This window comes from Rhipicephalus microplus, chromosome 3, assembly GCF_043290135.1.
Source record: "Rhipicephalus microplus isolate Deutch F79 chromosome 3, USDA_Rmic, whole genome shotgun sequence".
NCBI classification, from domain to species: Eukaryota; Metazoa; Arthropoda; class Arachnida; order Ixodida; family Ixodidae; genus Rhipicephalus; species Rhipicephalus microplus.
The window spans coordinates 257868978-257891597 of NC_134702.1; the positions used below are offsets into that span (position 1 = coordinate 257868978).

Here is a 22620-nt window from a genome sequence, read left to right on the forward strand (position 1 = left end):
AGGCTCTGGATCAGACTTGTCCTAAAAGCACCGGTTGCAAGTCGGATACCCAGATGGTGAACGGTGTCTAGAATTTGTAATGCACTTGGTGTTGCGGAATGATAAATTATAGAGGCATAATCAAGGCGCGACACGACAAGGCTTTTGTATAACTTCAAGAGGCACTTTTGATCACCACCCCATGTTGTACGTGACAGGAGTTTTAGGACGTTCATCGCTTTCAAACATTTCATTTTGACATATTTAATATGGGGAATAAACGTCAGCTTAGAATCTAAAGTGGTTCGCAGGAATTTATACGCGCTGCTCACAGAGAGTTGGTCTCCCTTGATTGCAACATTTGGTAGTGGCATTACCCCTCGTTTGTTGGAGAAAAGTATGCAAGTACTTTTCTTCGTGTTTATTTTAAAACCATTTTCATCCGCCCATTTAGAGAATTTATTCATTCCAAGCTGCACTTGTCGTTCGCAGATACACATATTGCATGATTTGAAACTCATCTGCACATCATCAACATACACGGAATAAAACATCGCGCTTGAAATGACTGACTGCAGGGAGTTCATTTTTACAAGAAAGAGTGTGCAACTAAGCACGCCCCCTTGCGGAACACCAGTCTCTTGGGTAAAAGTTCTAGAGAGAGCATTTCCCACTTTTACGCGAAAGGTTCGGTTAGACAGATAACTTTTAATTGTGTTTAGCATGTTCCCACGGATGCCCATGGTGACAAGATCGCGGAGAATCCCGAATCGCCATGTGGTGTCGTACGTGTTCTCTAAGTCTAGGAATACCGAAAGTACAAACTGCCTATGAATAAATGCATCTCTGATGTATGTCTCTATGCGAACAAGGTGGTCTGTTGTCGACCTCCCCTCTCTGAAACCACACTGGAGGGGATCTAGTATACTGTTACTTTCTAAAAAAGTGGATTAAGCGCTAGTTCATCATTTTCTCATATAGTTTGCATAGACAGCTTGTTAGCGCTATTGGCCTGTAGGTGGCGGCCAAGGACGGATCTTTGCCTTGTTTAAGTACTGGGATGATTATAGCTTCTTTCCATGACAATGGAATATACCCAGCTGCCCACATGATATTGAAGAGAGTTAGGAGTGTTTTTAGTGCTTCGGGGGTGAAGGTACTTGACCATTTCGTATGTTATACGATCGACACCTGGCGCCGAGTTGTTGCAGCACACAAGAGATGCCTTAAGTTCAGCTAATGTAAATGGGCAGTTGTAAGTCTCACTGAATGGACGTTTACATTTAAGGGGCTGCCGCTCTTCGCGTTCTTTGAATTTTAAGAACGTTTCTGTATAGTTTGATGCACTTGAGACGTATTCAAAGTGTTCGCCTAGGCAGTCCGCCTGCTCCTCTAGGCTCTCACCTCGGCTATTTACCAAGGGTAGGGGGTGCGACTCCCGACCCATTAACTTGTTTAACCTATTCCAAACCTTTGTTTCATCGGTGTAAGAATTGATACCAGAGATGTACCTATTCCAACTTTCTTTCTTTGCAAGACGACGCGTTCTTCTAACTTGTGACTTCACCTGTTTGAAATTGACGAGGTTTTCAGCCGTTGGGTAATTTCGGAGTAATCTCCAAGCTTTATTTTGACTATTTCGCGCTTTCCGACAATCGTCATTCCACCATGGGATGCGACGCTCATTAGTCATTCTGTTAGTTTGCTTAATACATTTCGCTGCAGCATCAATAATAAAATCTGTTAGGTATGCCACAGCATCGTCTATATAAAAATCAGCAATGTTCTCTCCATCTAAAAATGTGTTTTCTCGGAACAGTTCCCAGTTGGCTGACTTGGTGTTCCAACGAGGAAAGTCAGGCGAGCATGTATCTTCTTTAGTTAGCTTCAACATTATCGGGAAGTGGTCACTCCCAAAGGGGTTCTTGAGAACATACCACTCCAGATAAGAAATTAGTGTACTCGAGACAATACTCAAGTCTATAGAAGAGTATGTGTTGTGCGTAGTGCTATAATATGTTGATTCTTTTTTGTTAAGTAAACATGCACCTGATGAAAACAGAAAGTGTTCTATTAGGCGTCCTCGTGCATCCAAACGGGAGTCGCCCCATAGAGGATTATGTGCATTTAGATCACCAACGACTATATATGGCGGAGGAAGTTCATCAATGAAGCTTTGAAATTCTGTCTTCGAAAGCTGATAGCACGGAGGAATGTAAATAGAAGTAATTGTTAGTAGCTTCCCGAACAGCACTGCTCGGACAGCAACTGTCTCAAGAGAAGTTCGGAGGTTTAATTGCTTACAGGCAACACCTTTATCAACTATTATAGCGACACCGCCTGACGAGACGGCAGCGTCGTCACGGTCTTTGCGGAAGATGGCACATTGCTTTAGAAAGTTTGTTTGTGTGGACTTGAGATGTGTTTCCTGAACACACAGCACCTTTGGAGTATGTTTATTAAGGAGTTCTCTAATATCATCGAGGTTATGGAGAAGTCCTCTCACATTCCACTGTAAAATCTGCGTGTCCATTTTAGATGTATTTTGTGCTGCGTGCTCAAGGATGGAAAATTAGCTCACGGACCCTTTCCAGGGGCCGTGACACGAGATTTTTCTTTTTTGGATCGGTCGACGGAGTCGCGCCGATCCTTAGGCGCTTGCTGCGCCCTCACGCTCGAAGTTGTGTCCATTGCCTCTAGCGAGGCACTGGACAAGCGCTCTTGCGAGCGCTGCAGTTGTTTTGAGGGCCTCGCCTCTAAAGACAAGGCCTTCACGGCCCCCAGCCCGGAGGTTGGTGGGTCCTTCTTCGATGGCGGAGCAGCACTGGCTGCAACCGCCGAGGGGGCGGATGGCGTCACCGCCGGCTCACTACGCGTGTGCCACACAGCCGCCGGAGGCCGTCGTGGCGCTGCCCCCAGACGTGCCACTTCGGCAAAGCTGGTTTCTGTTAGGTAGGACACCTGCCTTCATGCCTCCTTAACGGAAATGTTTTGTTTTACTTTAATTGTGACAATTTCCTTTTCTTTTTTCCAGCATGGGCATGACCGTGAGTATGCGGCATGCTCCCCATTACAGTTCGCACAGTGAAGAGAGTTTTCACAGGCTTCAGATGTGTGTTCTTCAGCACTGCATTTGGTGCAAGTTAGACGGCCTCGGCAGTTCTGTGAACTGTGGCCGAACCGCTGGCATTTGAAACATCGGAGAGGGTTTGGTATATATGGCTTCACTCGAAGCTTGATATACCCAGCCTCAACGGAGTCAGGCAGTACACTTGAATTGAAGGTAAGTATTAGGTGCTTAGTGTGGACTTCTTTTCCATCACGCCTTATCCTAATTCGCTTCACGTTGATGACATTCTGTTCGCTGAAACCCTCCAGGAGTTCAGCCTCCGTAAGCCCTAACAGATCATCATCTGAAACAACACCACGGGTGGTGTTCATGGTTCGGTGTGGGCTTATTATTAATTTGGTATCTCCAAATTTCATTAGATTAGACAATTTTTCATACTGTTTCTGGTGGTGGAGCTCCAACAGGAGGTGACCACTTGCCATCCTTTATGCTTTATATCCTGGGCCAAAGATTTCTGTCAAAGACTTCGAAACAAGAAAAGGTGAAACTGTTCTCACTGGTTTGCCGGGTGTGTCAGCGTGGATAACGTGGAATCGGGGAAAGGATACTCTCTGGTGACCAAAAAACTGGAATACTTCATCAGTGCGCCCTCTTTTCTGAGGGCGATCAGGGAGTGGGGAGAAGGAACTAGCCATAAGAAAAGGTTTCTTTTCGGCAGCGGCGCCAGCCACCCACCATGGAGTCCTACTAGGGGACGCTGCAGGGTCTGTAAGCACAGGACGTGCAGACGCCAGCTGTACACCACCACTATAACTGAATATGGTGTATCCAAGGTAGGATAGCCACACGGGGTTAACCCTTGCCGCCAGGAAACACGGAAGTCAACAGAAAAGAGTAGAGGACAGGAAAGATTTGAAGTAAGAGAAAAGACGAAGATGTGAGGGGGAGACAGGAAAAGGCGACTGCCGATTCCCCCCCAGGCGGGTCAATCCGGGGGTGCCGTCTACGTGAAGCCAGGGCCAAAGGGGTGTGTTGCCTCTGCCGGGGGGCCTTAAAGGTCCAAGCACCCAGCGTCGGCTCAACCCCCAGGATCCCCTTTTCCCCGGACACGGCAAAGCCATGCACGACTAGGCGTGGGAGGGAGTAGAAACTCCGCCGTTAGCTCGGGTTCATGGTGTCGCTACACACCAAATGCCTACTTGCCCAGGCGCCCCTGCGGGGCCGCGAAGCGTAGGTGGCTACAAGAGTGCATTGTTGTCTTGAAATTTTGTTGTCCCGCCAATAGGTATCCACTGCGGGCAGCGTACCGATGGGCACGCAGCGTTGTTACTTTATCTGGTCGATTGCGTCTCGAAACCGTAGAGCAGGTGGCTAGAATATTTTAAGTATATTCTAGACACTATAGTTTGGGTCTGTGCGGTTTGACTGATGGTGCAAGCTGCAGGTGGCTGACCTGCATTTCTTGTCGAAATTAGCGCAGCTAAAAAAAATTTTGAGGCTGGCTGGGCATTTTGGCGCAGCGGGACACCATTTCAGCAAATTTCACGGTTTTGGTGCAGCAATCGGGTATTGTGTCAAATTGGTACAATTGACCCAGCTGTTTCCCCTCTGAAAATAACAATTTTCGCATGGTAACGAAAGAGTTAACGTGGACCTTAATCCAAATACACAGGTCGCTCTCACATTTCACCCTCATCGAAAGGCAGTTGCTGTGGCTGGGAGCAAAACCAGCCCCCTTGAGCTTAGCAGAGGAACAAGCTGTGTGCTAAGAAGCTACCATAGTGGGTAAGCCACAAAGATAAAGTCCAACACAGCAAAGCACACAAAACACCACTGTTACACATAAACAACAGCGGAGCAAAACCCACGTACAACAAAAGAAAATAAGTGCATTGTGCTTCCACAGTCGCCTGGATCGGCGCGGGTGGTGGTGTTTCTCCGGCTGTTCTATTAGGCGCGCGCCCCATTGAAAAAATGTAATTAGAGAAGCTCCGCTGCGGGCCGTGATGCTCTTCTCCCACTCCCCTGCAGACGACGCTGCGCCATAGACATGCTTGGAGAAATGCACATTGGTCGTCGTTCACGGGGTGATTGGAATCAAGGTACGCTAATATGTATTCTTCATCGGGCTTGACACAGTGAGTGTTGTTCTCTGTAGCATGCTATGATCAAGACAGAGCCAAGCAGCGTGAAGCAAGTTCGTGTAGCGCAGCTGTTCGCAAATTTCATCTCCGTGACGCATGTGTTGAGCTGACTACGTGGTCTGCCGTGCTTTTCATTCTTTGTTTTAGCGATCATCTCTCTCACTGCTGCCTGGATCGGTGCGCGTCAATTTAGGCGGCCTTGTTTTTTTAAAAGGAATCCATTTCATCGTTGTCGATCCTACATAGCTATGTTATGCAGCACAGCTGTGTCTTCACGGCATCACATAGGTGGAAAACTAAACAGCAGTACTGGTAATGCTACAAACGTTTTCACCTGCATGATGATCGGCAAAATGTTGTGGGTACGACACTCCGAATTTTGAAGTTGCCACGGTTCGACAGTGATGCAAGTGCGACGTTCTTATCTAAGCGCAGGCCGCATGTAGGCGAATACGATCGTGAAAATGATGGGCGACGCCAGTCGCCTGCCGCCAGGAATCGGTCATCCCATGATCTAAGTACTTTCTTTCGCTTAGGTGAAGCTTGTTGTTTTAAAGCGCGACATAATTAAACAGCTTGGTTCTCAGAACTTATGTCGTCAGCATCTATGTGAGAGCAGAAAAGCTGGGTTGGCCGTGAGCGAAAACTCGAGGTAGATGCAATGAACATGGTGTTTGTACTTTGGCCTTCTTTACGGTAAAGTGTAGGTCTCTGCCGAGAAGTGAGGGGTTCGTGCTAGCAATTCAGGAGGCGATTGTGCGTGTTCTCCCGTGTGTGGGTGTGTGTGTGTGTGTATGCATGTGTGGGTGAGTGTGTGTGTGCACTTTTATGTTGAGTCTAGAGCATACGCTCCGTGTATGTTCTTACGTTCGTGAGGGTGTATGAAAGTGTGTGTATGTGCGCGCATGCACTCATCAGTCTATGTGTGTGTGTGGGCGAGTGCATGCACTCACGCATGTTTTTTGTGCGTGCTAATGTGTGTGTGGGCGCACGTGCACTTTCGTGTGTGCTCTTCTGTACGAATGTGTGCATGTGTATGTGAGTGCACTCATCTGTGTGCACATGTTTGTGTGTGAGTGAATGAGGATGTGTGTGTGCTCTTCTGTGTGTGAGTGTGTCCCTTCATTGCCGAGAAAGGTTTTCTGTGAGTAAAGCAGGTAAGCTTGCGCAGTGAAGGCCTCAGTAACCCAAAATATCTCCGCGAACCTCCACGATGCAGCTCAGCTATCCTCCGGATTGTTTCCCTCATCTGAAAGCGGTGAAGAGAAAAAAATTTATTAATCAATCGGGTGAGTTCGCTCTCTTCTGTACTTTGTACTCATGTGCTGCACAGAACGGCACCAAAAATTTCTTGAAAACTGGCTCACAGATGTGTTCGCTTCGGTCACTATCACCACGACAGGAGAAGAAAAAGAAAACCACGTAGAAAAAGAAAAAATATAGCGCCAATCGCCATCAATTTCTCTATTTGTTTTATTTGATACGGTTGGAGTGTGAGAAAAGAAAGGTGCATAGCTAACCCATGGTCTGCGGTTTCTATCAAGCGGCAAAGCTACGCAAAACACCCTGCATAGGCAGCAAAGGAAAGGAAGGGTAGTAGGTGCGCATCGCCATGTGGCGGACAGAGCACTTATGCCACTTTTTGCAATTACGCTTCAACACTCCGTGCACCTATCCAGGCGGCCTTGGTGTTTCTATTATTTTGGTATGCTAATCATGCTAATCATGTAGGCTTTTTAGATGCTGTAAAAAAGCATGCCTAACATAAAAAGCTTTATGGTAATGTAATAAAGAGAGGTAATATTGTAAGGCAAGCAGAAACAGGTGAGTGGCAAACCTACCATGTTGATCACATCCCGCCAGCATGACTGCGAGCCCAGCAACAGAGTGGCCAGAGCCTCAGGCAGCAAAGACCACAGATCTAGCTCGAGGTGGCTGCAAGCAGCAAGCTGAGATGATACAGGTAGTTGTACTCTTGACAGCACTAGTGTGATGAGAGACAACACGCGCAGTTGGAAGCGGAGAAGCTGCAGAGAGAAACATTCAGAGAATTAGTTCAGTTCAGCAAGGGCAAGGAAATCATATTGCCTAGTACATGAGCAAGGTCTGCATTTCAGTCAATTACTGGATTCACTGAAATGTGAAAGGGCACAACAAAAACATTGAGTGACTTTTTTTTAACTTTTGTCACTATGAGTGCAATCGGGGAAACAGTAGTGGCAGGTAGCAAAGGTGCGACCCCAAAGTTATGTTGCCACACAACATAGCTTTCGGTGTTTGTTCTCTTGTTTTCATATCTTTCATACTTTCTGGAAATGGCAGCCACCACGGCTTCCATCAATTCCTAGCTTTAGGAGCCATATAGTACTGTCTACAAGTGCCCACGTAGCCTGGGCTACGTTGCATTGCCAGATGCTTGGAGGTATCTTGCACACAAAAAGCTTGGGGAACACTTAAGCTTCACCTTGAAAAGCTGAAAGCGATAGCGATATTCTGTTCCTAATGTGTACTTCAAACACTACTGTGTATGAAATCTTTTCGAACTTTTTATGCACCCCCTACGTGACTTTGAGGGTACAGTAGCTTGTGTGCCTTCTGTAGTGGGTGACCTGCTTTTACTATGAAGTCATTATAATAATCCCATGTTCTGATGCCCCATGGTAATGTAGGCTTGTACCACTTATTACTACAGCAATATTTCATGTCGTATTGTGAAGCGTCTATACAGGACGCGTGTGTTTGTAAAGCATACTTTCACTGCATCTCCAAGCAGAGAAAGTTATTTTCGCTGTATTCACAAACAGAGGGGTGGCTGTGTGGTAGAACAATCGCTTGCCACACAAACAACTCAGGTTCGATCCCCACTCACACCCGCCTCTGCGGGAATGTCTCATGGGTCACCGCTGCTTTCTCTTCCAGCCTTCCGAAGCAGACAGCTTACCAATTACTTATTAGTGCTTTTACATCGTGAAACGTTTCTGTTTTGACTCTGTACTGCGAAAAACAGCAATACTCTGTGTACTGAGTGCCCACGCTGCATATAGACCCTTTTCACAAGAAGGCAGCAATGATAGGTGGATGGAGGCTATGACTGTCCCCTTTATAATGGGGCGGTGACATGTGTGCCACCAGGCTCGCAGAAAAAAAAAAAGAACTTTCTTTTTATGTTAGCACAATGCCTTATCTACTTTGATTAAACCGATCCTAATATAACAAAGAAAAATGTAAATTTAAGTTTTATCTCTGCCCATTCAGACAGAATGACCTCATTTTTACCACTATTTCTATTATTTATCCCGACTTTTCTGCCACCTATGCTCTCATCGTCTCTTACTTGCTTCTATCGCAGACGTGTCCGGCTTTCCATGTTTATCCCTAAGCGCAAAGCCTCATATAAGCTTGTACCCACACATATATCTGGGTAGATATCGTCGCATTAAACCAGAACATGTTTCATCGTTTCCTTAGCTCCCCCACAGCATGTACATTGTTCTTTTTTATTGAACCTCGCTTTATGACTACGTCTTCTAAGGCAACACAATTTTGTTTCGAACAGTAAAGCGCTTCCCCTTGAATTATCATAAAACCTCTCCCGCCTTATTTCGTACTTGCCCTTTCGTTAGTTACTGAGAGCCGGCTTCTTTTCCATCGCTGTCATCCAATAAATCCTCTCCTCTCTGACTTATCGCTTAATGCTCCTTGTTACCATATCGCCCACATTACCAGCCGTATATTTACTGGTGAGCCTCCTAGTTCTTTTTCTCCACACTGTGTCCACGCTTCTGAACACTTTTCCGGCCCATCTACTCTCATTAACTTTCCTTTTGCCTTTCTCCAATCTCATATTGCTCTGAGCTTCCCTTACTTCGAAGCCTGTTCATTCCAAATCCCCCCTTACAGCCTCATTCGGCTGGCTGTATGGATGGATGGATGGATGGATGGATGCACGGATGGATAGATGGATGGATGGATGGATGGATGGACGGACGGACGGATGGATGGATGGATGGATGGATGGATGTGGCTGTACCCTTTAGATCAGGCGGTGGCTAGCGCCACCAAGCCGTAATACTTAATGAACCAAAAACTAGATTTAATCTTTTCCCTTAAATAGTGAGGTTGAGGATTCGTACTTTGCAGTGAAGGGTTTAATTTTCACTCGTGCCTTGACTTTAGCCACCAATCAGATAACCTCCTTCTAGTTAATTCTACCAGCTTAAAGTCTATTTTGCCCTCACTGTCCCTAAACCCCAGTGCTTTGAAAAACTCTGCGCCATCATCCTGAACTATAGGGTGAAGCCCTTTACAAAACATTATCAATTGTTCGGCAGTTTCTTCTTCCTCTCCACACGCACTGCATACCGTGTCTACCCCTTCGTGTTTGGCCTGATATGTCTTGGTTCGCAATACTCCCATCCTGGCCTCAAACAGTAGAGAACTACCCCGAGTATTATCATAGATCCTTTCCTTGGCAATTTCCTGCTTAATAGTTCGGTAGATCTCTAGTGCGGACTTCTTATTCATGCCAATTATCCACATATCGGTCTCAGCTTCCTTCACCTTCTTCTTAACCGATAATTCTTTTTGGTTTGGCCCCCTGCTGTTTTCCAAGTATATACCAGTCAATTTTCTGGTTCGCTTCCGCCATCTTGGATCGACATTCTTCATGTACAAGTAGCTGAATACCTTCCTAGCCCAACACTCCTCCCCCATTTCTCTCAATCCCTTCTCAAATTTTATCTTGCTGCCAGCTTCCCTGTCCTCAAATGATGTCCATCCCATATCACCTCGTACTCCCTGATTTGGTGTATTCCCGTGAGCTCCTAAGGCAAGCCTAGCTATTCCACGTTGCTTAATTTCTAATCTTGCTTGAACTTCTGATCTCATGCAGAAGACTGCGTTGCCGAACGTCAGACCAGGAACCATGACCCCTTTCCATATTCCTCTCACAACATCATACCTAATGTAATTCCACAGTGCCCTGTTTTTCATTACCGCTGCATTCCTGTTACCTTTAGTCGTTACGTATATTTCGTGTTCCTTTAGGTACTCGGCCCCACTGCTTATCCATATGCCCAGATATTTGTATTTATCTGTTATCTCTGGCGTGAACTCCTGTATTCTAAGCTCACTACCTTCATTGTCATTAAAAATCATGACTGCTGATTTTTCCTTACTGAATCTGAAATCTAACTTATCTCCCTCACTACCGCAGATGTCCACCAATATCAGCAAATCTTCCTTGTTGTCGGCCATTAGCACTATATCATCTGCGTACATCAATGCTGGTAGTGTCTGTTCAATGAGTTTTCCTTGTTTGGCGGAAGAGAGGTTGAAGCCCAGTCCACTTCCCTCTAATTTGGCCTCTAATCCTTGTAGGTACATCATGAATAATAAAGGTGACAGAGGACATCCCTGCCTAAGCCCCTGTTATTCCTCTGCAGGCTTGGATACCCGTTTTTTTCACTTTATAATTACCTTGTTAGCTTTATAGATATACTTTAAAAGATTAGTGACTACATCTTCCACGCCTAGTGTGTCCAGTATTCCCCACAATTCCTCTTGAACCACGCTATCGTATACTCCCTTGATATCCAAAAATGCTAGCCACAGGGGCCTGTGTTCCTTTTCTGATATTTCGATGCACTGCGTCAGTGAGAACAGATTGTCTTCCAACCTCCTGTGTTTCCGAAACCAATTCTGCAGTTCCCCCAGCACCCCCTCATCCTCTATCCATGCCTGCAGTCTTTCCTTTATAATCTGCATCGCCAGCCTGTAGACCACTGATGTCACTGTTATAGGACGGTAGTTGTTTATGTCAGCTTTGTCCCCTTTCCTTTATAGATTAAGCTCATCCTGCTAAGTTTCCATCCATCGAGAACTTCACGATCGATTATTAGTTTGCTCACTCCCTCTCTCAAAGCCTATTTAGACTTCGGACCTAACGTCTTTATCAGCATAATTGGAATGCCATCTGGGCCTGTTGATGTACTACTAAGAACCCTTTTCTCAGCCCTTTCCCACTCTCGTTGTGAAAATGGAGACATTGCACCACTTGATTCATCCTTGTCTATTGTGGTGCATAAAGCACTTCTTTGTTGAAACGTTTCTGTCACCCTTATTCTTATATATTCAATAGCTTGGTCCCTTTCTAGCATAGCACCTTGGGCTGTAGTTATGTCAAAAATGACAAGATGAAGAAAAAGAAGAAGAGGAAGAAGTTGTCTTGAATAGGTAATTTAAAATGCTGGAATGAGGAAGAAATAGAGAAAAAAAAAGAGGGCACGGGGCAAGTGAGGAACGTCAAAGCCGGGACGTGGCGTTCGAGGGGCCAAGGGCTGCGGAAGTTCGGACTGGGTCTCACCCCAGGCTCCCGCCCGAGCACCTGACTCGGCGAGAAGCGCACAGAGCAACCGCTGATCCTGGGCTGGAGTTTCCCGCCCGAGCACCAACCTCGGCGAGCAGCCCCGGAACCACCGCCGACCTTGGTCTGCAGTGTATCCCGCCCGAGCACCTGGCTCGGCGAGAAACCACTGGAGCTACCGCTGTAGTGGTTCTTCAACATCGTCGCCACCGTTGGGCATCGATATGGCGTGTCATCACGCCTGAGAGGGACTCCCAGCGGACCGGAGGCCACGCCACAACTGTAAGCGCGAAAACTAGAGAACGCAAACGGAATCGGACGGTGAAATGCGCGTCATTAAGGCATCTCCTTTTCTTTGTTCTTCAACGTGTGCGTGTTTTTGTTGTTGTTTCGTTTTGTGATTTTTATGGTGATGAAGTGGGAGTTTTCGTTTGGTACCATCAGCCTCTATAGTTCATTTCGCAACGCCCGACGAGCGACCCAGGCCTCAGCATATACGCGTGACAATGGCGAGCCTGCCAGAATCCATGTAACTTTGTCACACGCCTAGTTCTGTCGGGAGCCGTGTAATGGATCTGGAACGCTTGATGGCAGCCGGTAGTGCTGCGGGATTATCGGCTGAGGCTATAATGACGCTCTATCATGAGGAACAGAAAATATTACGTGAAGAGCGTGCAGAGGCACGAGAGGCCGCGAAAAAAGATGAAGAGCGAGCGAAAGCCGCTGAAGAGAGAGCGAAAGCTGCAGACGAGCGAACTTATAAAAACTTAATGCTGGAAAAGGAGCTCACTGAAAAAAAATTGCAGTTGCGCGCAAGCACTAGTCTGGAAGTACCAGATAGGTCAGAGATGGTACCCCAGCCACCAATAGTGAGTCCACGTAAGTTAATCGCACCTTTTGACGAAAGGCGAGATGACCTCGACGCTTATATACAGCGGTCCTAAGGAATAGTGATAGGACAACGCTGGCAGAGGAGTGATTGGGCGACTGGATTGAGCATGTGCCTTGCGGGAGGGGCATTGGCTGTTTTTAGCCGGATGCCAGCAGCGGATGCGCTAGATTACGACAAGGTCAAAAGGGCTGTGCTCCAACGCTTCAGATTAACTGTCGAGGGTTTCCGAGAGAAATTCCGGAGTTCGAAACGACAGAAAAATGAGACAGGCCAGCAGTTCGCTGCTCAAATCTCCAATTACTTCGATCGGTGGTTGGAGATGGCTAACATAGAGAGATCGTTTGAGGATCTAAGAGATAGCATGATTGCCGAACAATTGCTGGCATCATGTCACAAGGGAGTGGCAATATTCCTGAAGGAGCGGAACTTGAAGACGGTGGCTGAGCTGTCCGAACACGCCGACCGTTATTTGGAAGCTCAAGGTCAAAAGAATCTAGGGAAAGCCCGAGATGAGAAAGGTTTGGAGAAGAAAAAGCAAACCCAGAGTGCAATCAAATGCTACCTCTGTGACAAGACTGGGCATAGAGCAGCAAATTATGCCGCGGGTCGCACTCATTGTTCATCGTCGAAATGCGACTGGTGCGGAAAGAGTGGGCATACAACAGAAACCTGTCGTGATCGGCCAGGAAATAAAACGGCATGCATGGTTGCAGATGAAAGCTCTGCTGATGCTGACAGGGAAAAGCAACGTGACCAGGAGGACAAAGAATAAGACAAGTGCTGTTACGACTTCTGTCAAGGCGGGAGAAGCCGAAGATGCTATGCCAGTGGTCGTGGGGATGTTGCACGGACGTAAAGTGTCGGTACTTCGAGACACGGGCTCCAACATTGTACTTGTAAGAGAATCCATGGTGCCAGAAACGAATATCAAGGGTACAGAAAAGCCGGTTGGGTTGGCTGATGGAACAGTACGGTGGATGCCAGTTGCTAGGGTACTGATTTTGTGGCCGTATTACTGCGGTAGGACTGAAGCCCGATGTGTCAAAGACCCTCTTTATGACGTAATTCTCGGTAATATGCCAGGGGTCAGAGGAGTTGACGATTTGGATCCCCTCTGGAGATTGCCTACTGCAACGCGGGCTGAGGGTACGGAGTTCCAACCTCATTAGGTTATGGATAAACGTGATGAGAGATGTGATCAGCATACCAGAGAAGATTCCGCCTATGCCGTGGAGAAAGCTACGAGGAACAAGAGTGATAAGGAAAAGAAGGGCATCAAGGAGAACAACTCTGTAGCAGCCGTGGACATAACTGCAGCAGAAATGGGGAAAATGCAGGAAGCGGACAGTACCCTGCGACGGTGTTTTGAGATTCAGGGCAAATGGATTTATTGTAAGGGGAGTCGGGTCGTGCATAAGTTTGAGAAGCTTTTAGGGCTGCTGTACAGAATAGTCAAGACCCATGAAGGAGGGGAAAAAAAACAGTTAGCAGTGCCGGTGAGTTTACGAAGGGCTGTTCTAGACTTGGCACATGACACTATTATGGCTGGCCGTCAGGGAGTAAGAAAGACAACTAGCAGAGTCGCTGAAGAGTTTTTTTTTTTTTGCCTGCATGCAAAGCGACATTAAAAGGTTTGTGCGATCTTGTGACACATGTCAGAGAACCACACCAAAAGGTTTGGTCTCGAAGGTACCTTTGAGAACTATGCCTATTATTGAGCAACCTTTTCAAAGAGTCGCAGTGGACATCGTAGGACCTATAAAACCAGTATCCCACAGAGGAAATAAGTACATACTCACAATGGTGGATGTGGCTACTCGGTACCCGGATGCGGTTCCGATGAAAGCCACGGATACGGTAACAATAGTGGAGGCCTTGGTGGAAATGTTTACGAGGTATATGGGGTTCCGAGAGAGATACTAACGGATAGAGGAACCTATTTCACCTCGGAATTGATGAGGGAGATTTGTAGACTGCTGTCTATGCGACACCTCTTGATGACACCATATCACCCCATGTGCAACGGCTTGGTTAAAAGGTTCAATGGCACGCTCAAGAATATGTTGCGCAAGGTGTGCCAGGAGAAACCCAAGGAATGGGATCGATACCTACCGGCACTCTTGTTTGCATATAGGGAAGTGCTGCTGGCAAGCAGCGGCTTTTCGCCGTTCGAGTTGATTTATGAAAGAGCGATTAGAGGACCACTAATGATTCTGAGGGAAGTCTGGTCGAATTCTGAGTTGAAAGAAGAGCAAAAGTCCTCGTACGTGTATTTATTAGAACTTCGAGACAAGCTGGAAGAAACTTGTCGCATCGCACGGGAGAGCCTCGCCGAGGCCCAGGCATCATAGAAGAAGTAATATGATAGAAGAAGCCGAAAAACGGGCTTGCAGATTGGGGACAAGGCATTGGTACTAATACCAAGTGACAACAACAAGCTCACAATGAGTTGGAAGGGACCTTTTGAGGTGAAGAAGAAAGTGACTGATGTCGACTATGAGCTTGAAATCGGAGAAAGGCGAAAGGTACTGCATGTCAACATGCTGAAAAGATACGAGGACAGGCAACCCAATAAAGCAGAGGACGTCGCAGGCATGGTTGTTACGGAGACGGAGTTGGGAGATCCATACGAAAAGAAATACCCACATGCAGCATAACCAAAACAATGGGTCGAGAGAAGGTGGTTATAAACCCAGATCTCAATGAGGTGCGGAGGAAAGAAGTGGAAAAAGTGTTACAAGAGTTCGACGAAATCTTCTCAGACCTCCCAGGCAAGACGACGTTGCTCAAGTGCAGTATGCGATTAACCACGGAGAGGCCAGTTCATGTGAAACAGTATCCTCTGCCACTAGCTGTACAGAAAGACATAGATATGGAAATCAAACAGATGTTGGACCTGGGGATTATTGAGCGTTCCACATCTGCGTACAACTCGCCTCTTGTGGTGGTAAAGAAGTCTGACGGGTCTAACAGAGTCTTTGCGGATTTTCAGCATCTAAATAAGATAGTGGTTGATGACGCAGAGCCCATACAGCGAGTTGACGCAGTATTTGCGAAGGTCGCGGGAAGAAAGCATTTTTCAAAGCTGGATATAACTAAAGGGTACTGGCAGATACCCTTGGATGAAGCATCAAAGGCGAAAACGGCCTTCTCATGTGCACGAGAGTTATTTCAATTCAGATTCATGCCCTTTGAACTGAAAACTGCGGCGCAAACTTTCACTACGCTGATGCAAATAGTGCTGCATGGACTCCAAAACGTGGAGCATTATATCGACGATATCCTAGTGGCGACAAATTCTTGGCCGTAACATGTGAAGTCATTACAGGAAGTGTTTCGTAGGCTCCAAGGGGCGGCGATAACAGTGAAACCGACAAAATGCCAAATTGGATTTCAAGCCAATTTCAAGTTTCAAGCGATTACCTTCCTTGGACACACCCTGGGAATGGGACACATTGCAACTCATCCTGACACAATTGAGAAGATATAGTCGGCGCCGAGGCCATTGAACAAGAAGCAGTTGAGATCCTTCTTGGGCCTTACAGGCTACTATAAAGAATTTATCGCTCATTACGCGGATATGGTGAGTCCCCTTACCGATTTCACCAAAAAGAACGCGCCTAACAGATTGCCTTGGTCGGAAAGTCATGAGCAGGCATTTGAGCAACTCAAGAAGTGTATGGCTGAACCCCCGGTCCTTATGGCACCAGATCTCAGTAGGACGTTTGTTTTGCAAATGGATGTATCAGGACGGGGTGTAGGAGCGGTACTGTTGCAGGAATCTGATGGGACCTTGCATCCAGTTTTGTACGCAAGTCGGAAGCTGAATGACCGGGAAAGAAACTAAGCTACGGTAAAGAAGGAATGTTATGCTTTAATATGGGCTGTTAAACGATTTCACATTTATTTGTATGGAACACAGTTTGTGGTGCAAATGGATCACCAGCTAATAGAGTACCTCAACTGGGTGAAGCATAATAACGCTAAATTCATGCGGTGGAGCCTTATCTTACAGGAGTACAGTTTCTCGGTCCAGTACATAAAAGGGAGAGACAATGTTGGTGCAGATTTTATGAGTAGAATGATGAAGTAGGAAACTCCGTGCAGACACATACCTAGTATCGTTGTTTCATTGCTGATGTGGGTGACAGCGAAGTGTGACTGTGACTCACGAAGATGGATGTGCGTGTTAGTGTAGGCAAGTCTAGTGGTGCCACAGTGGATTTAAGTATGCCGTGCAGTGACGTGATGTGCCGTGAAGTGAAGTGTTGTGCAGTGAAGGGAAGTGCCGAGATGTGCCGTGAAGCGAAGTGCTGTGTCGTGTAGGGAAGTGTTGTGTGGTACAGTGAAGTGTATGGTGCTAGTGGAGATGACAGTTTTCTTGGAGCGAAAACTAAAAAAATTGGGGGCCATTGTCAAAAATCACAAGATGAAGAAAAGAAGAGAAAGAAGTTGTCTTGAATAGGTAATTGAAAATGCTGGAATGAGGGAGAAGAAGAGAAAAAAGAAAAGGGCGCGGGGCGAGTGAGGAACGCGAGAGCTAGGACGTGGCGTTCGAGAGGCCAAGGGCTGCTGAAGTTTGGACTGGGTCTCGCCCCAGGCTCCCGCCCGAGCACCTGACTCGGCGAGCAGCGCAAGGAAGTGCCGGTGTTCCTGGACGGTAATGGTTCTCACACGAGCACCTGACTCGGCGAGCAGCGCACAGAGCAACCGCTGATCCTGGGCTGCAGTTTCCCGCCCGAGCACCGACCTCGGTGAGTAGCCCTGGAACCACCACCGACCCTGGTCTGCAGTGTATCCCGCCCGAGCACCTGCCTCAACGAGAAACCACTGGAGCTACCGCTGTAGTGGTTCTTCAACATCGTCGCCACCGTTGGGCATCGATATGGCGTGTCATCACGCCTGAGAGGGACTCCCAGCGAACCGGAGGCCACGCCACAACTGTAAGCGTGAAAACTAGAGAACGCAAAAGGAATCGGACGGTGAAAAGCGCGTCATTAAGACATCTCCTTTTCTTTGTTTTACAATGTGTGCGTGTTTTTATTGTTGTTTCGTTTTGTGATTTGTATGTTAATGAAGTGGGAGTTTTCGTTTGGTACCATCAGCCTCTATGGTTCATTTCGCAACACCCGACGAGCGAACCAGGTCTCAGCATATACGCGTGACAAGTTACAAACCTCTGCTCTAGGCTCGTCTCATTTTTTAGGGAGTTTAGATGGTTCCAAAATTTCGCAGCTGCCTTTCTATCTTTCTTATGTACTTCTGCCAGTCACTGAGCTCCCTTTCTTCTAATCTTTTCACTGATCAGAAGGGATGCATCCCTTCTACAGCTTAGAAAGGTTTCACATTTTCTTTCAACATCATCTGTCGATTCACCCCGCTTCTTAGTATATCCGTGTTCCCTAGAGGCTTCCTGACGTTTTGCTATGGCTCTCTTAACTTCCTCATCCCACCAACTTCTGGGTTTGTGTCCTGTTTTCCGGGGTGACTTGTCACACGTCTTAGCAAGCTCTAGCTCAAACAGTCTAATTAGATTCGTGTATGTACACACTGTTTTATTATCCTCCGTGATTACTTTCTCAATTTGTTTAGTGGCTATTTCAATTTTCCTTTCTGGATAAAAATTTTCCTGTAGTTGCTCATCTTGTCTCCTTCCCACTTTCACTGCTCTTCCAAAACTTAGCTTGATACGTTTGTGATCACTACCCAGACTTCTGGAGCCACCTTCATCTATGTGCGTTCCCCTGAGCTTATCATACATTCTATGTGACATCAGTGCATAATCTATCGTCGACTGCAGCCTTCCTACCTCCCATGTTATTTGCCCTTCACACTTCTCGGTACTGTTGCAAATGATCAAATCAAGCCTTTCACACATATCCATGATCATTTTGCCTGTCGGGTCGGTATACCCATCTATATCTTCTATTTGCGCATCCATATCTCCTAGTATAATTATCTCGCACTCTCTTCCTAACTCCTGAATGTCCTTTGATATACACTCTACCATTGCCTGGTTTTCCCCTCTGGCCTTTGCTCTCGTCCACAAGTACACGAAACCAAGGAGTGTCATTTGACCTGCCACTTTCCCTTTTAGCTATAAATGTTCCGTGCACTCCTGCTTGACCCTTTGCCAGTCTGTACTTTTATGAATAAATGCCCCAATACCACCCCCTTTCTGCTGCCTTCTGTTCTATTACAATATTCCCACGCGTAGTCCGGATCGTTCGGAGGCTGTTCCATGTCCCTGAGGTGTGTTTCTACAAAACCGTATACCATCGCCCTCTCTTCCCTTAGCTGTTCTTCTATCTCTTCCCACTTCAGCCTGTTCCTACCACCCTGCATGTTAAGATACCCTTTGTCTGAATTGGCTCGGTGGTCGTGGCTACGTCTATCTCTGCCCCGGACTCTACCTATCTTAGATACTGGTGCCAATTTGGAATCGTATCTGTCCATATGACCTGTCAAAGAGTCTCCCTGGTTGTTTTCCTCGTTATTAGCTATCCTGTACCCCGAAGGGTCCGCTTGCCCCCCAAAAAAGCTACTGCGCGTCCTGCAAGTCGCCAACCCACCTCATGACCTAGCCGCCCATCGAAGTGAATTCTGTCTCGTTGAAAACCACCCCACCTATGCACCTCTCTGTTTATATCCACCACCTCAAAGCCTTTCTCTCGACTCATCCGCCATATCTCTTGGTTTGCGCTGACAACCGCTCTTTGCAGGTTGCCATCACGCATCGGTACCTCCGGTATCGTGCATATAACTACCTGTACATGAGGAGAAGTGGCGTGCATGTTATCGATGCCTTTCGCCAGTGTGGTTGCTAGTCCCGCTGTATCTTCACTTAAGACATCGTTTAAACCACCTGAAATCATCACGAGGTTTGGCCTATCAGCTGTAGTTTTGAGTTTTGTGCTCGCTTGCCTCATGACTGCTTCCAGCTTGTGTCCTGCGAACGCCCCTACTGCAACCCTCTTGTCACCTTCTACCCTCTCTTTGATGGCTTCGGTACATGGATTTAAATTCGAGTCCCTGGCGATTATCACAAGCTGAGACTTTTCAGCTGGAGCGTCCTGCACCTGGGGGCTACTTGCACCTGTGACGCCGGCTGCTTTGTCTCCTCCAAGCCCCACCACTACTTCGCTGAATCTGGGCCTTGCGACAATTGAACCGGCTGAACCTGTTTTTTCCAGACTTGCTTGCTCTTTCTTTTCCGCCATTCTGGTTGCCAGTTCCCTACTGTTCTCTCCGTAGACCGCTCCTGTGTTCACCTTGGCTAGTGCTTCCTCGGCGGACTTCAGCCTTTCTCTCATTGCTCTTGTTTTCTCTTGCTCTGTCACCAACGCAGTCTCGAGCTCGGCGATACTCATCAGCAGTTCACTCTAGGCAACCATCATTTTCTTCATTTTTTCCTAGACCTCACATTGCCTACACTTCACGTCAGCCTCTTCTACATCCGCTTCTACACTTGGGTCCACTTTTAAACCCACTCTACATCATGAACACTTTACAGTCTTTTTAACCATGTCTTTCTGACACCAATTGTCCATATACTCAATAATCACTAAACTCGAGCCCTGCCCTACGAAAAAAAAAAAAGGTGTAAGCTCCAATACAAAAATTTTCGTGTTCAACGTACGCGCACTTCCCCCACGGGGTGGCAAAATAAAAAAACAACAAAAAATTCAAACACACACACACGCACTAACTAATAAATACCTGGTGGCTGGCCCCCGAAAAAGCCGTACCATAAAATAAGTGCTACGAACATTTCAACTGCTGCCCTATAATTATAAAGGCAAGCTCAAAACATGCAAAAACACTTATCTGCGCAGTCGATCGGGAGCTCTTGAAAAACACTTCCATCCACCGTGACAGCCCGAAATGACCGACACTCGTTGTTGCAGCGCCATCTAGTGTCTGCCATGTTTCATCGCCGTGTTGGTGTGTGGAGAAGTAAGGCAGTGTATAAAACATATACACTCAGTACACAGAGTATTGCTGTTCACAAGAGCATTGCTGTACACAAAGTATTGCTCAGTTCAGAGGGCACCACTTTGCACTACAAAAACAAACGGTCGAGTGCGGCACTATGTGAACCAGTTTAGGCAGTGGAGGTAAATTGAGAGGACATTCTGCCCCTGTTGTCGACAAAGCATGGTGGCGCAGCAATGTTTCTGAGCTTTTGTTGACTGTGGTTCGTAGCATAATACTGTTCTATGCAGTGCCATCAAACCTCATGGACACACAGCGTAAGATGGCCGATCTTCCCGAACAGCAGCGTCATCTTCCAGAGCGGAGTTGACTCTTGGGCATTGGGCCGTACGCCGCATACCCGTGTGAGTGCGTGATCGGCCATTGTCAGAGCAAAACAGCGGCGAGAGCCACAATGGCGAAGAAGCCTGCGTCCTAGAAGCACTCGTATCGAGACTGCGTCGCAGAACCTCTGCCTGCGAAAGGCCCCAACCATGTGTGTGCCCATCGCGATTGATAGTCCGAAGCCATACTGCTCTGCATTGTGGCTCGCTGGGCAGCTTGTGAAAGCGAACCTTGTTTGCACTGTAATAAGTTGAGCCGCTTTGTCTGACAATGCACTAGGTTGGCATAGTGAGACCTGTGGGAATCGAGACCGCCCTTCTACCTGGCGCCTCGTTCCCCAGCGGCCGCGCGCGCCGACAGCATAGCCCGGGCGCGCATAAGCACCGGCATCCGCCAAGATGGCTGCCAGGGCGCCTCTTGGTCTGGGCCAGTCAACCGTCGGCTTCTTCCCGCGCTGGCATGTCCGGGCACGCTGCGCTGGCGCCCTGCGCGAGCCTACGTCACAACGCGGTGCCATTTCCCTTTGGGCCGCGCGTGACATCCTCCTCTCCTACGAGCTATGTTGCGCCCGACAATTCGCTCGTCGCGGCAGATGCTCTCAGGCCTCCACGAGAGATTGATGCGCTGCTCAGCAGGCGGCTTCTCGCTCGTGCGTACGACTTCGGCCTTTGTGCGGGAGTCGTAGCACCCTAGACAAGCGTACTTGCCCGGTCTTGCGGAGTTCCCTATACGACCTGCAGGCCTGTGAGTGTCGCACTGTGCTGCTTCTTGGGTTAATAAACCCGTTGTTGTTGTTATTCTGCCTCCTGCGTGGTTTCTGCGCCGTCCCGGAGAAAACGTCGAAACTGGCCGCAACGTCTTCGCACGCAGCGGCAGTGGAGGACGTTGCATCCCTACACGGTTGCGCATAGTAGGTAAGCCTAGTGCGAACCTATCTCCATATAACTGGCGCCCAACTTTGTTTCGGCATGGCTTCAGAGCAGACCCCTTTGAGGCGCTCGTTCCTGTTCGATCCTATGGCGATGGACTTGATCTCATTTGAGGCGGACGGCTGCAACAGCACGGGGTACGGCCCTCTCGGTGACCCTCTCCTTTCGTTCACCGGGAGAGATCCCTTTTTCGAGGCCGCCTACGGTGATGCGAGTCGCTTGAACGAGGACCAGTCCTAGCTAAGCCAGTAACGGGTTGTATCAGCTGTTCGAGACTCACGCGCTTACGAGCCCGTCCCCGGCGCAGTCTCCACTCGCTGGCCTTTCCCAGTCAGCAACACGGTTGACAGCTTAAATCGCCGCACCCATTCCTTCCTACTAGGGGCACTGAGGTGTTGGCGGGAACGCGCTTACTGACCCGTCATGGTCGCGAGCGCAAAGGGTTGACGATGTCATTTGCGAGCCTGCTCGCTTAACCGACAACGTCGCCACGTTCACCGACGCTCGCTGACCTGAGACTCGCGTTGGCGACGCTTTCGACGGACGTGGGGCACCGTGCTCCGTTGTCGACCCGTTTGCCAGTCGCGTGAGGTCTCAAGCACCAGTCGGAGCGCGAACCCTAGCCTCCTCCATGCCGTGTACTGGCCCTTTTCGGTCGGATGCGCATGTTGGGGAACAGGCGCGCGCACCTGTTACGGCCGCGCCCGTGTCGAAGCAGTTACCGCTGCACGCAACTTCGGGGCAACTCCTAAACGTTCTGTTGGAAGCGGTGCGCTCGCAGCCTTGTGCTTTAAAGGGAGACCCCGAGTCCCCTCAGCCAAGCGTTCCGAGTAGCTAAGGGGTACCTATGCTTGAGTACAGCAGTTATTCGGACCGCATCAATGCCACAGAGTACCTCGATGCGCTGCACCGCTATCAACAGG

General features: G+C 48.0%; 1 protein-coding gene across 4 annotated transcripts in view; it reads right to left on the bottom strand.

Annotated features, from left to right (window-relative positions):
- The window catches only part of LOC119168526 (focadhesin), a 677649-nt gene that overhangs the window by 14456 nt on the left and 640573 nt on the right, over positions 1–22620 (bottom strand). For all 4 annotated transcript variants that reach the window (XM_075890929.1, XM_037419929.2, XM_075890931.1 and 1 more), the window contains one exon: positions 7035–7220. In XM_075890929.1, the coding sequence (XP_075747044.1) occupies positions 7035–7220 (186 nt within the window). The remainder of the gene's footprint in view (positions 1–7034; positions 7221–22620) is intronic.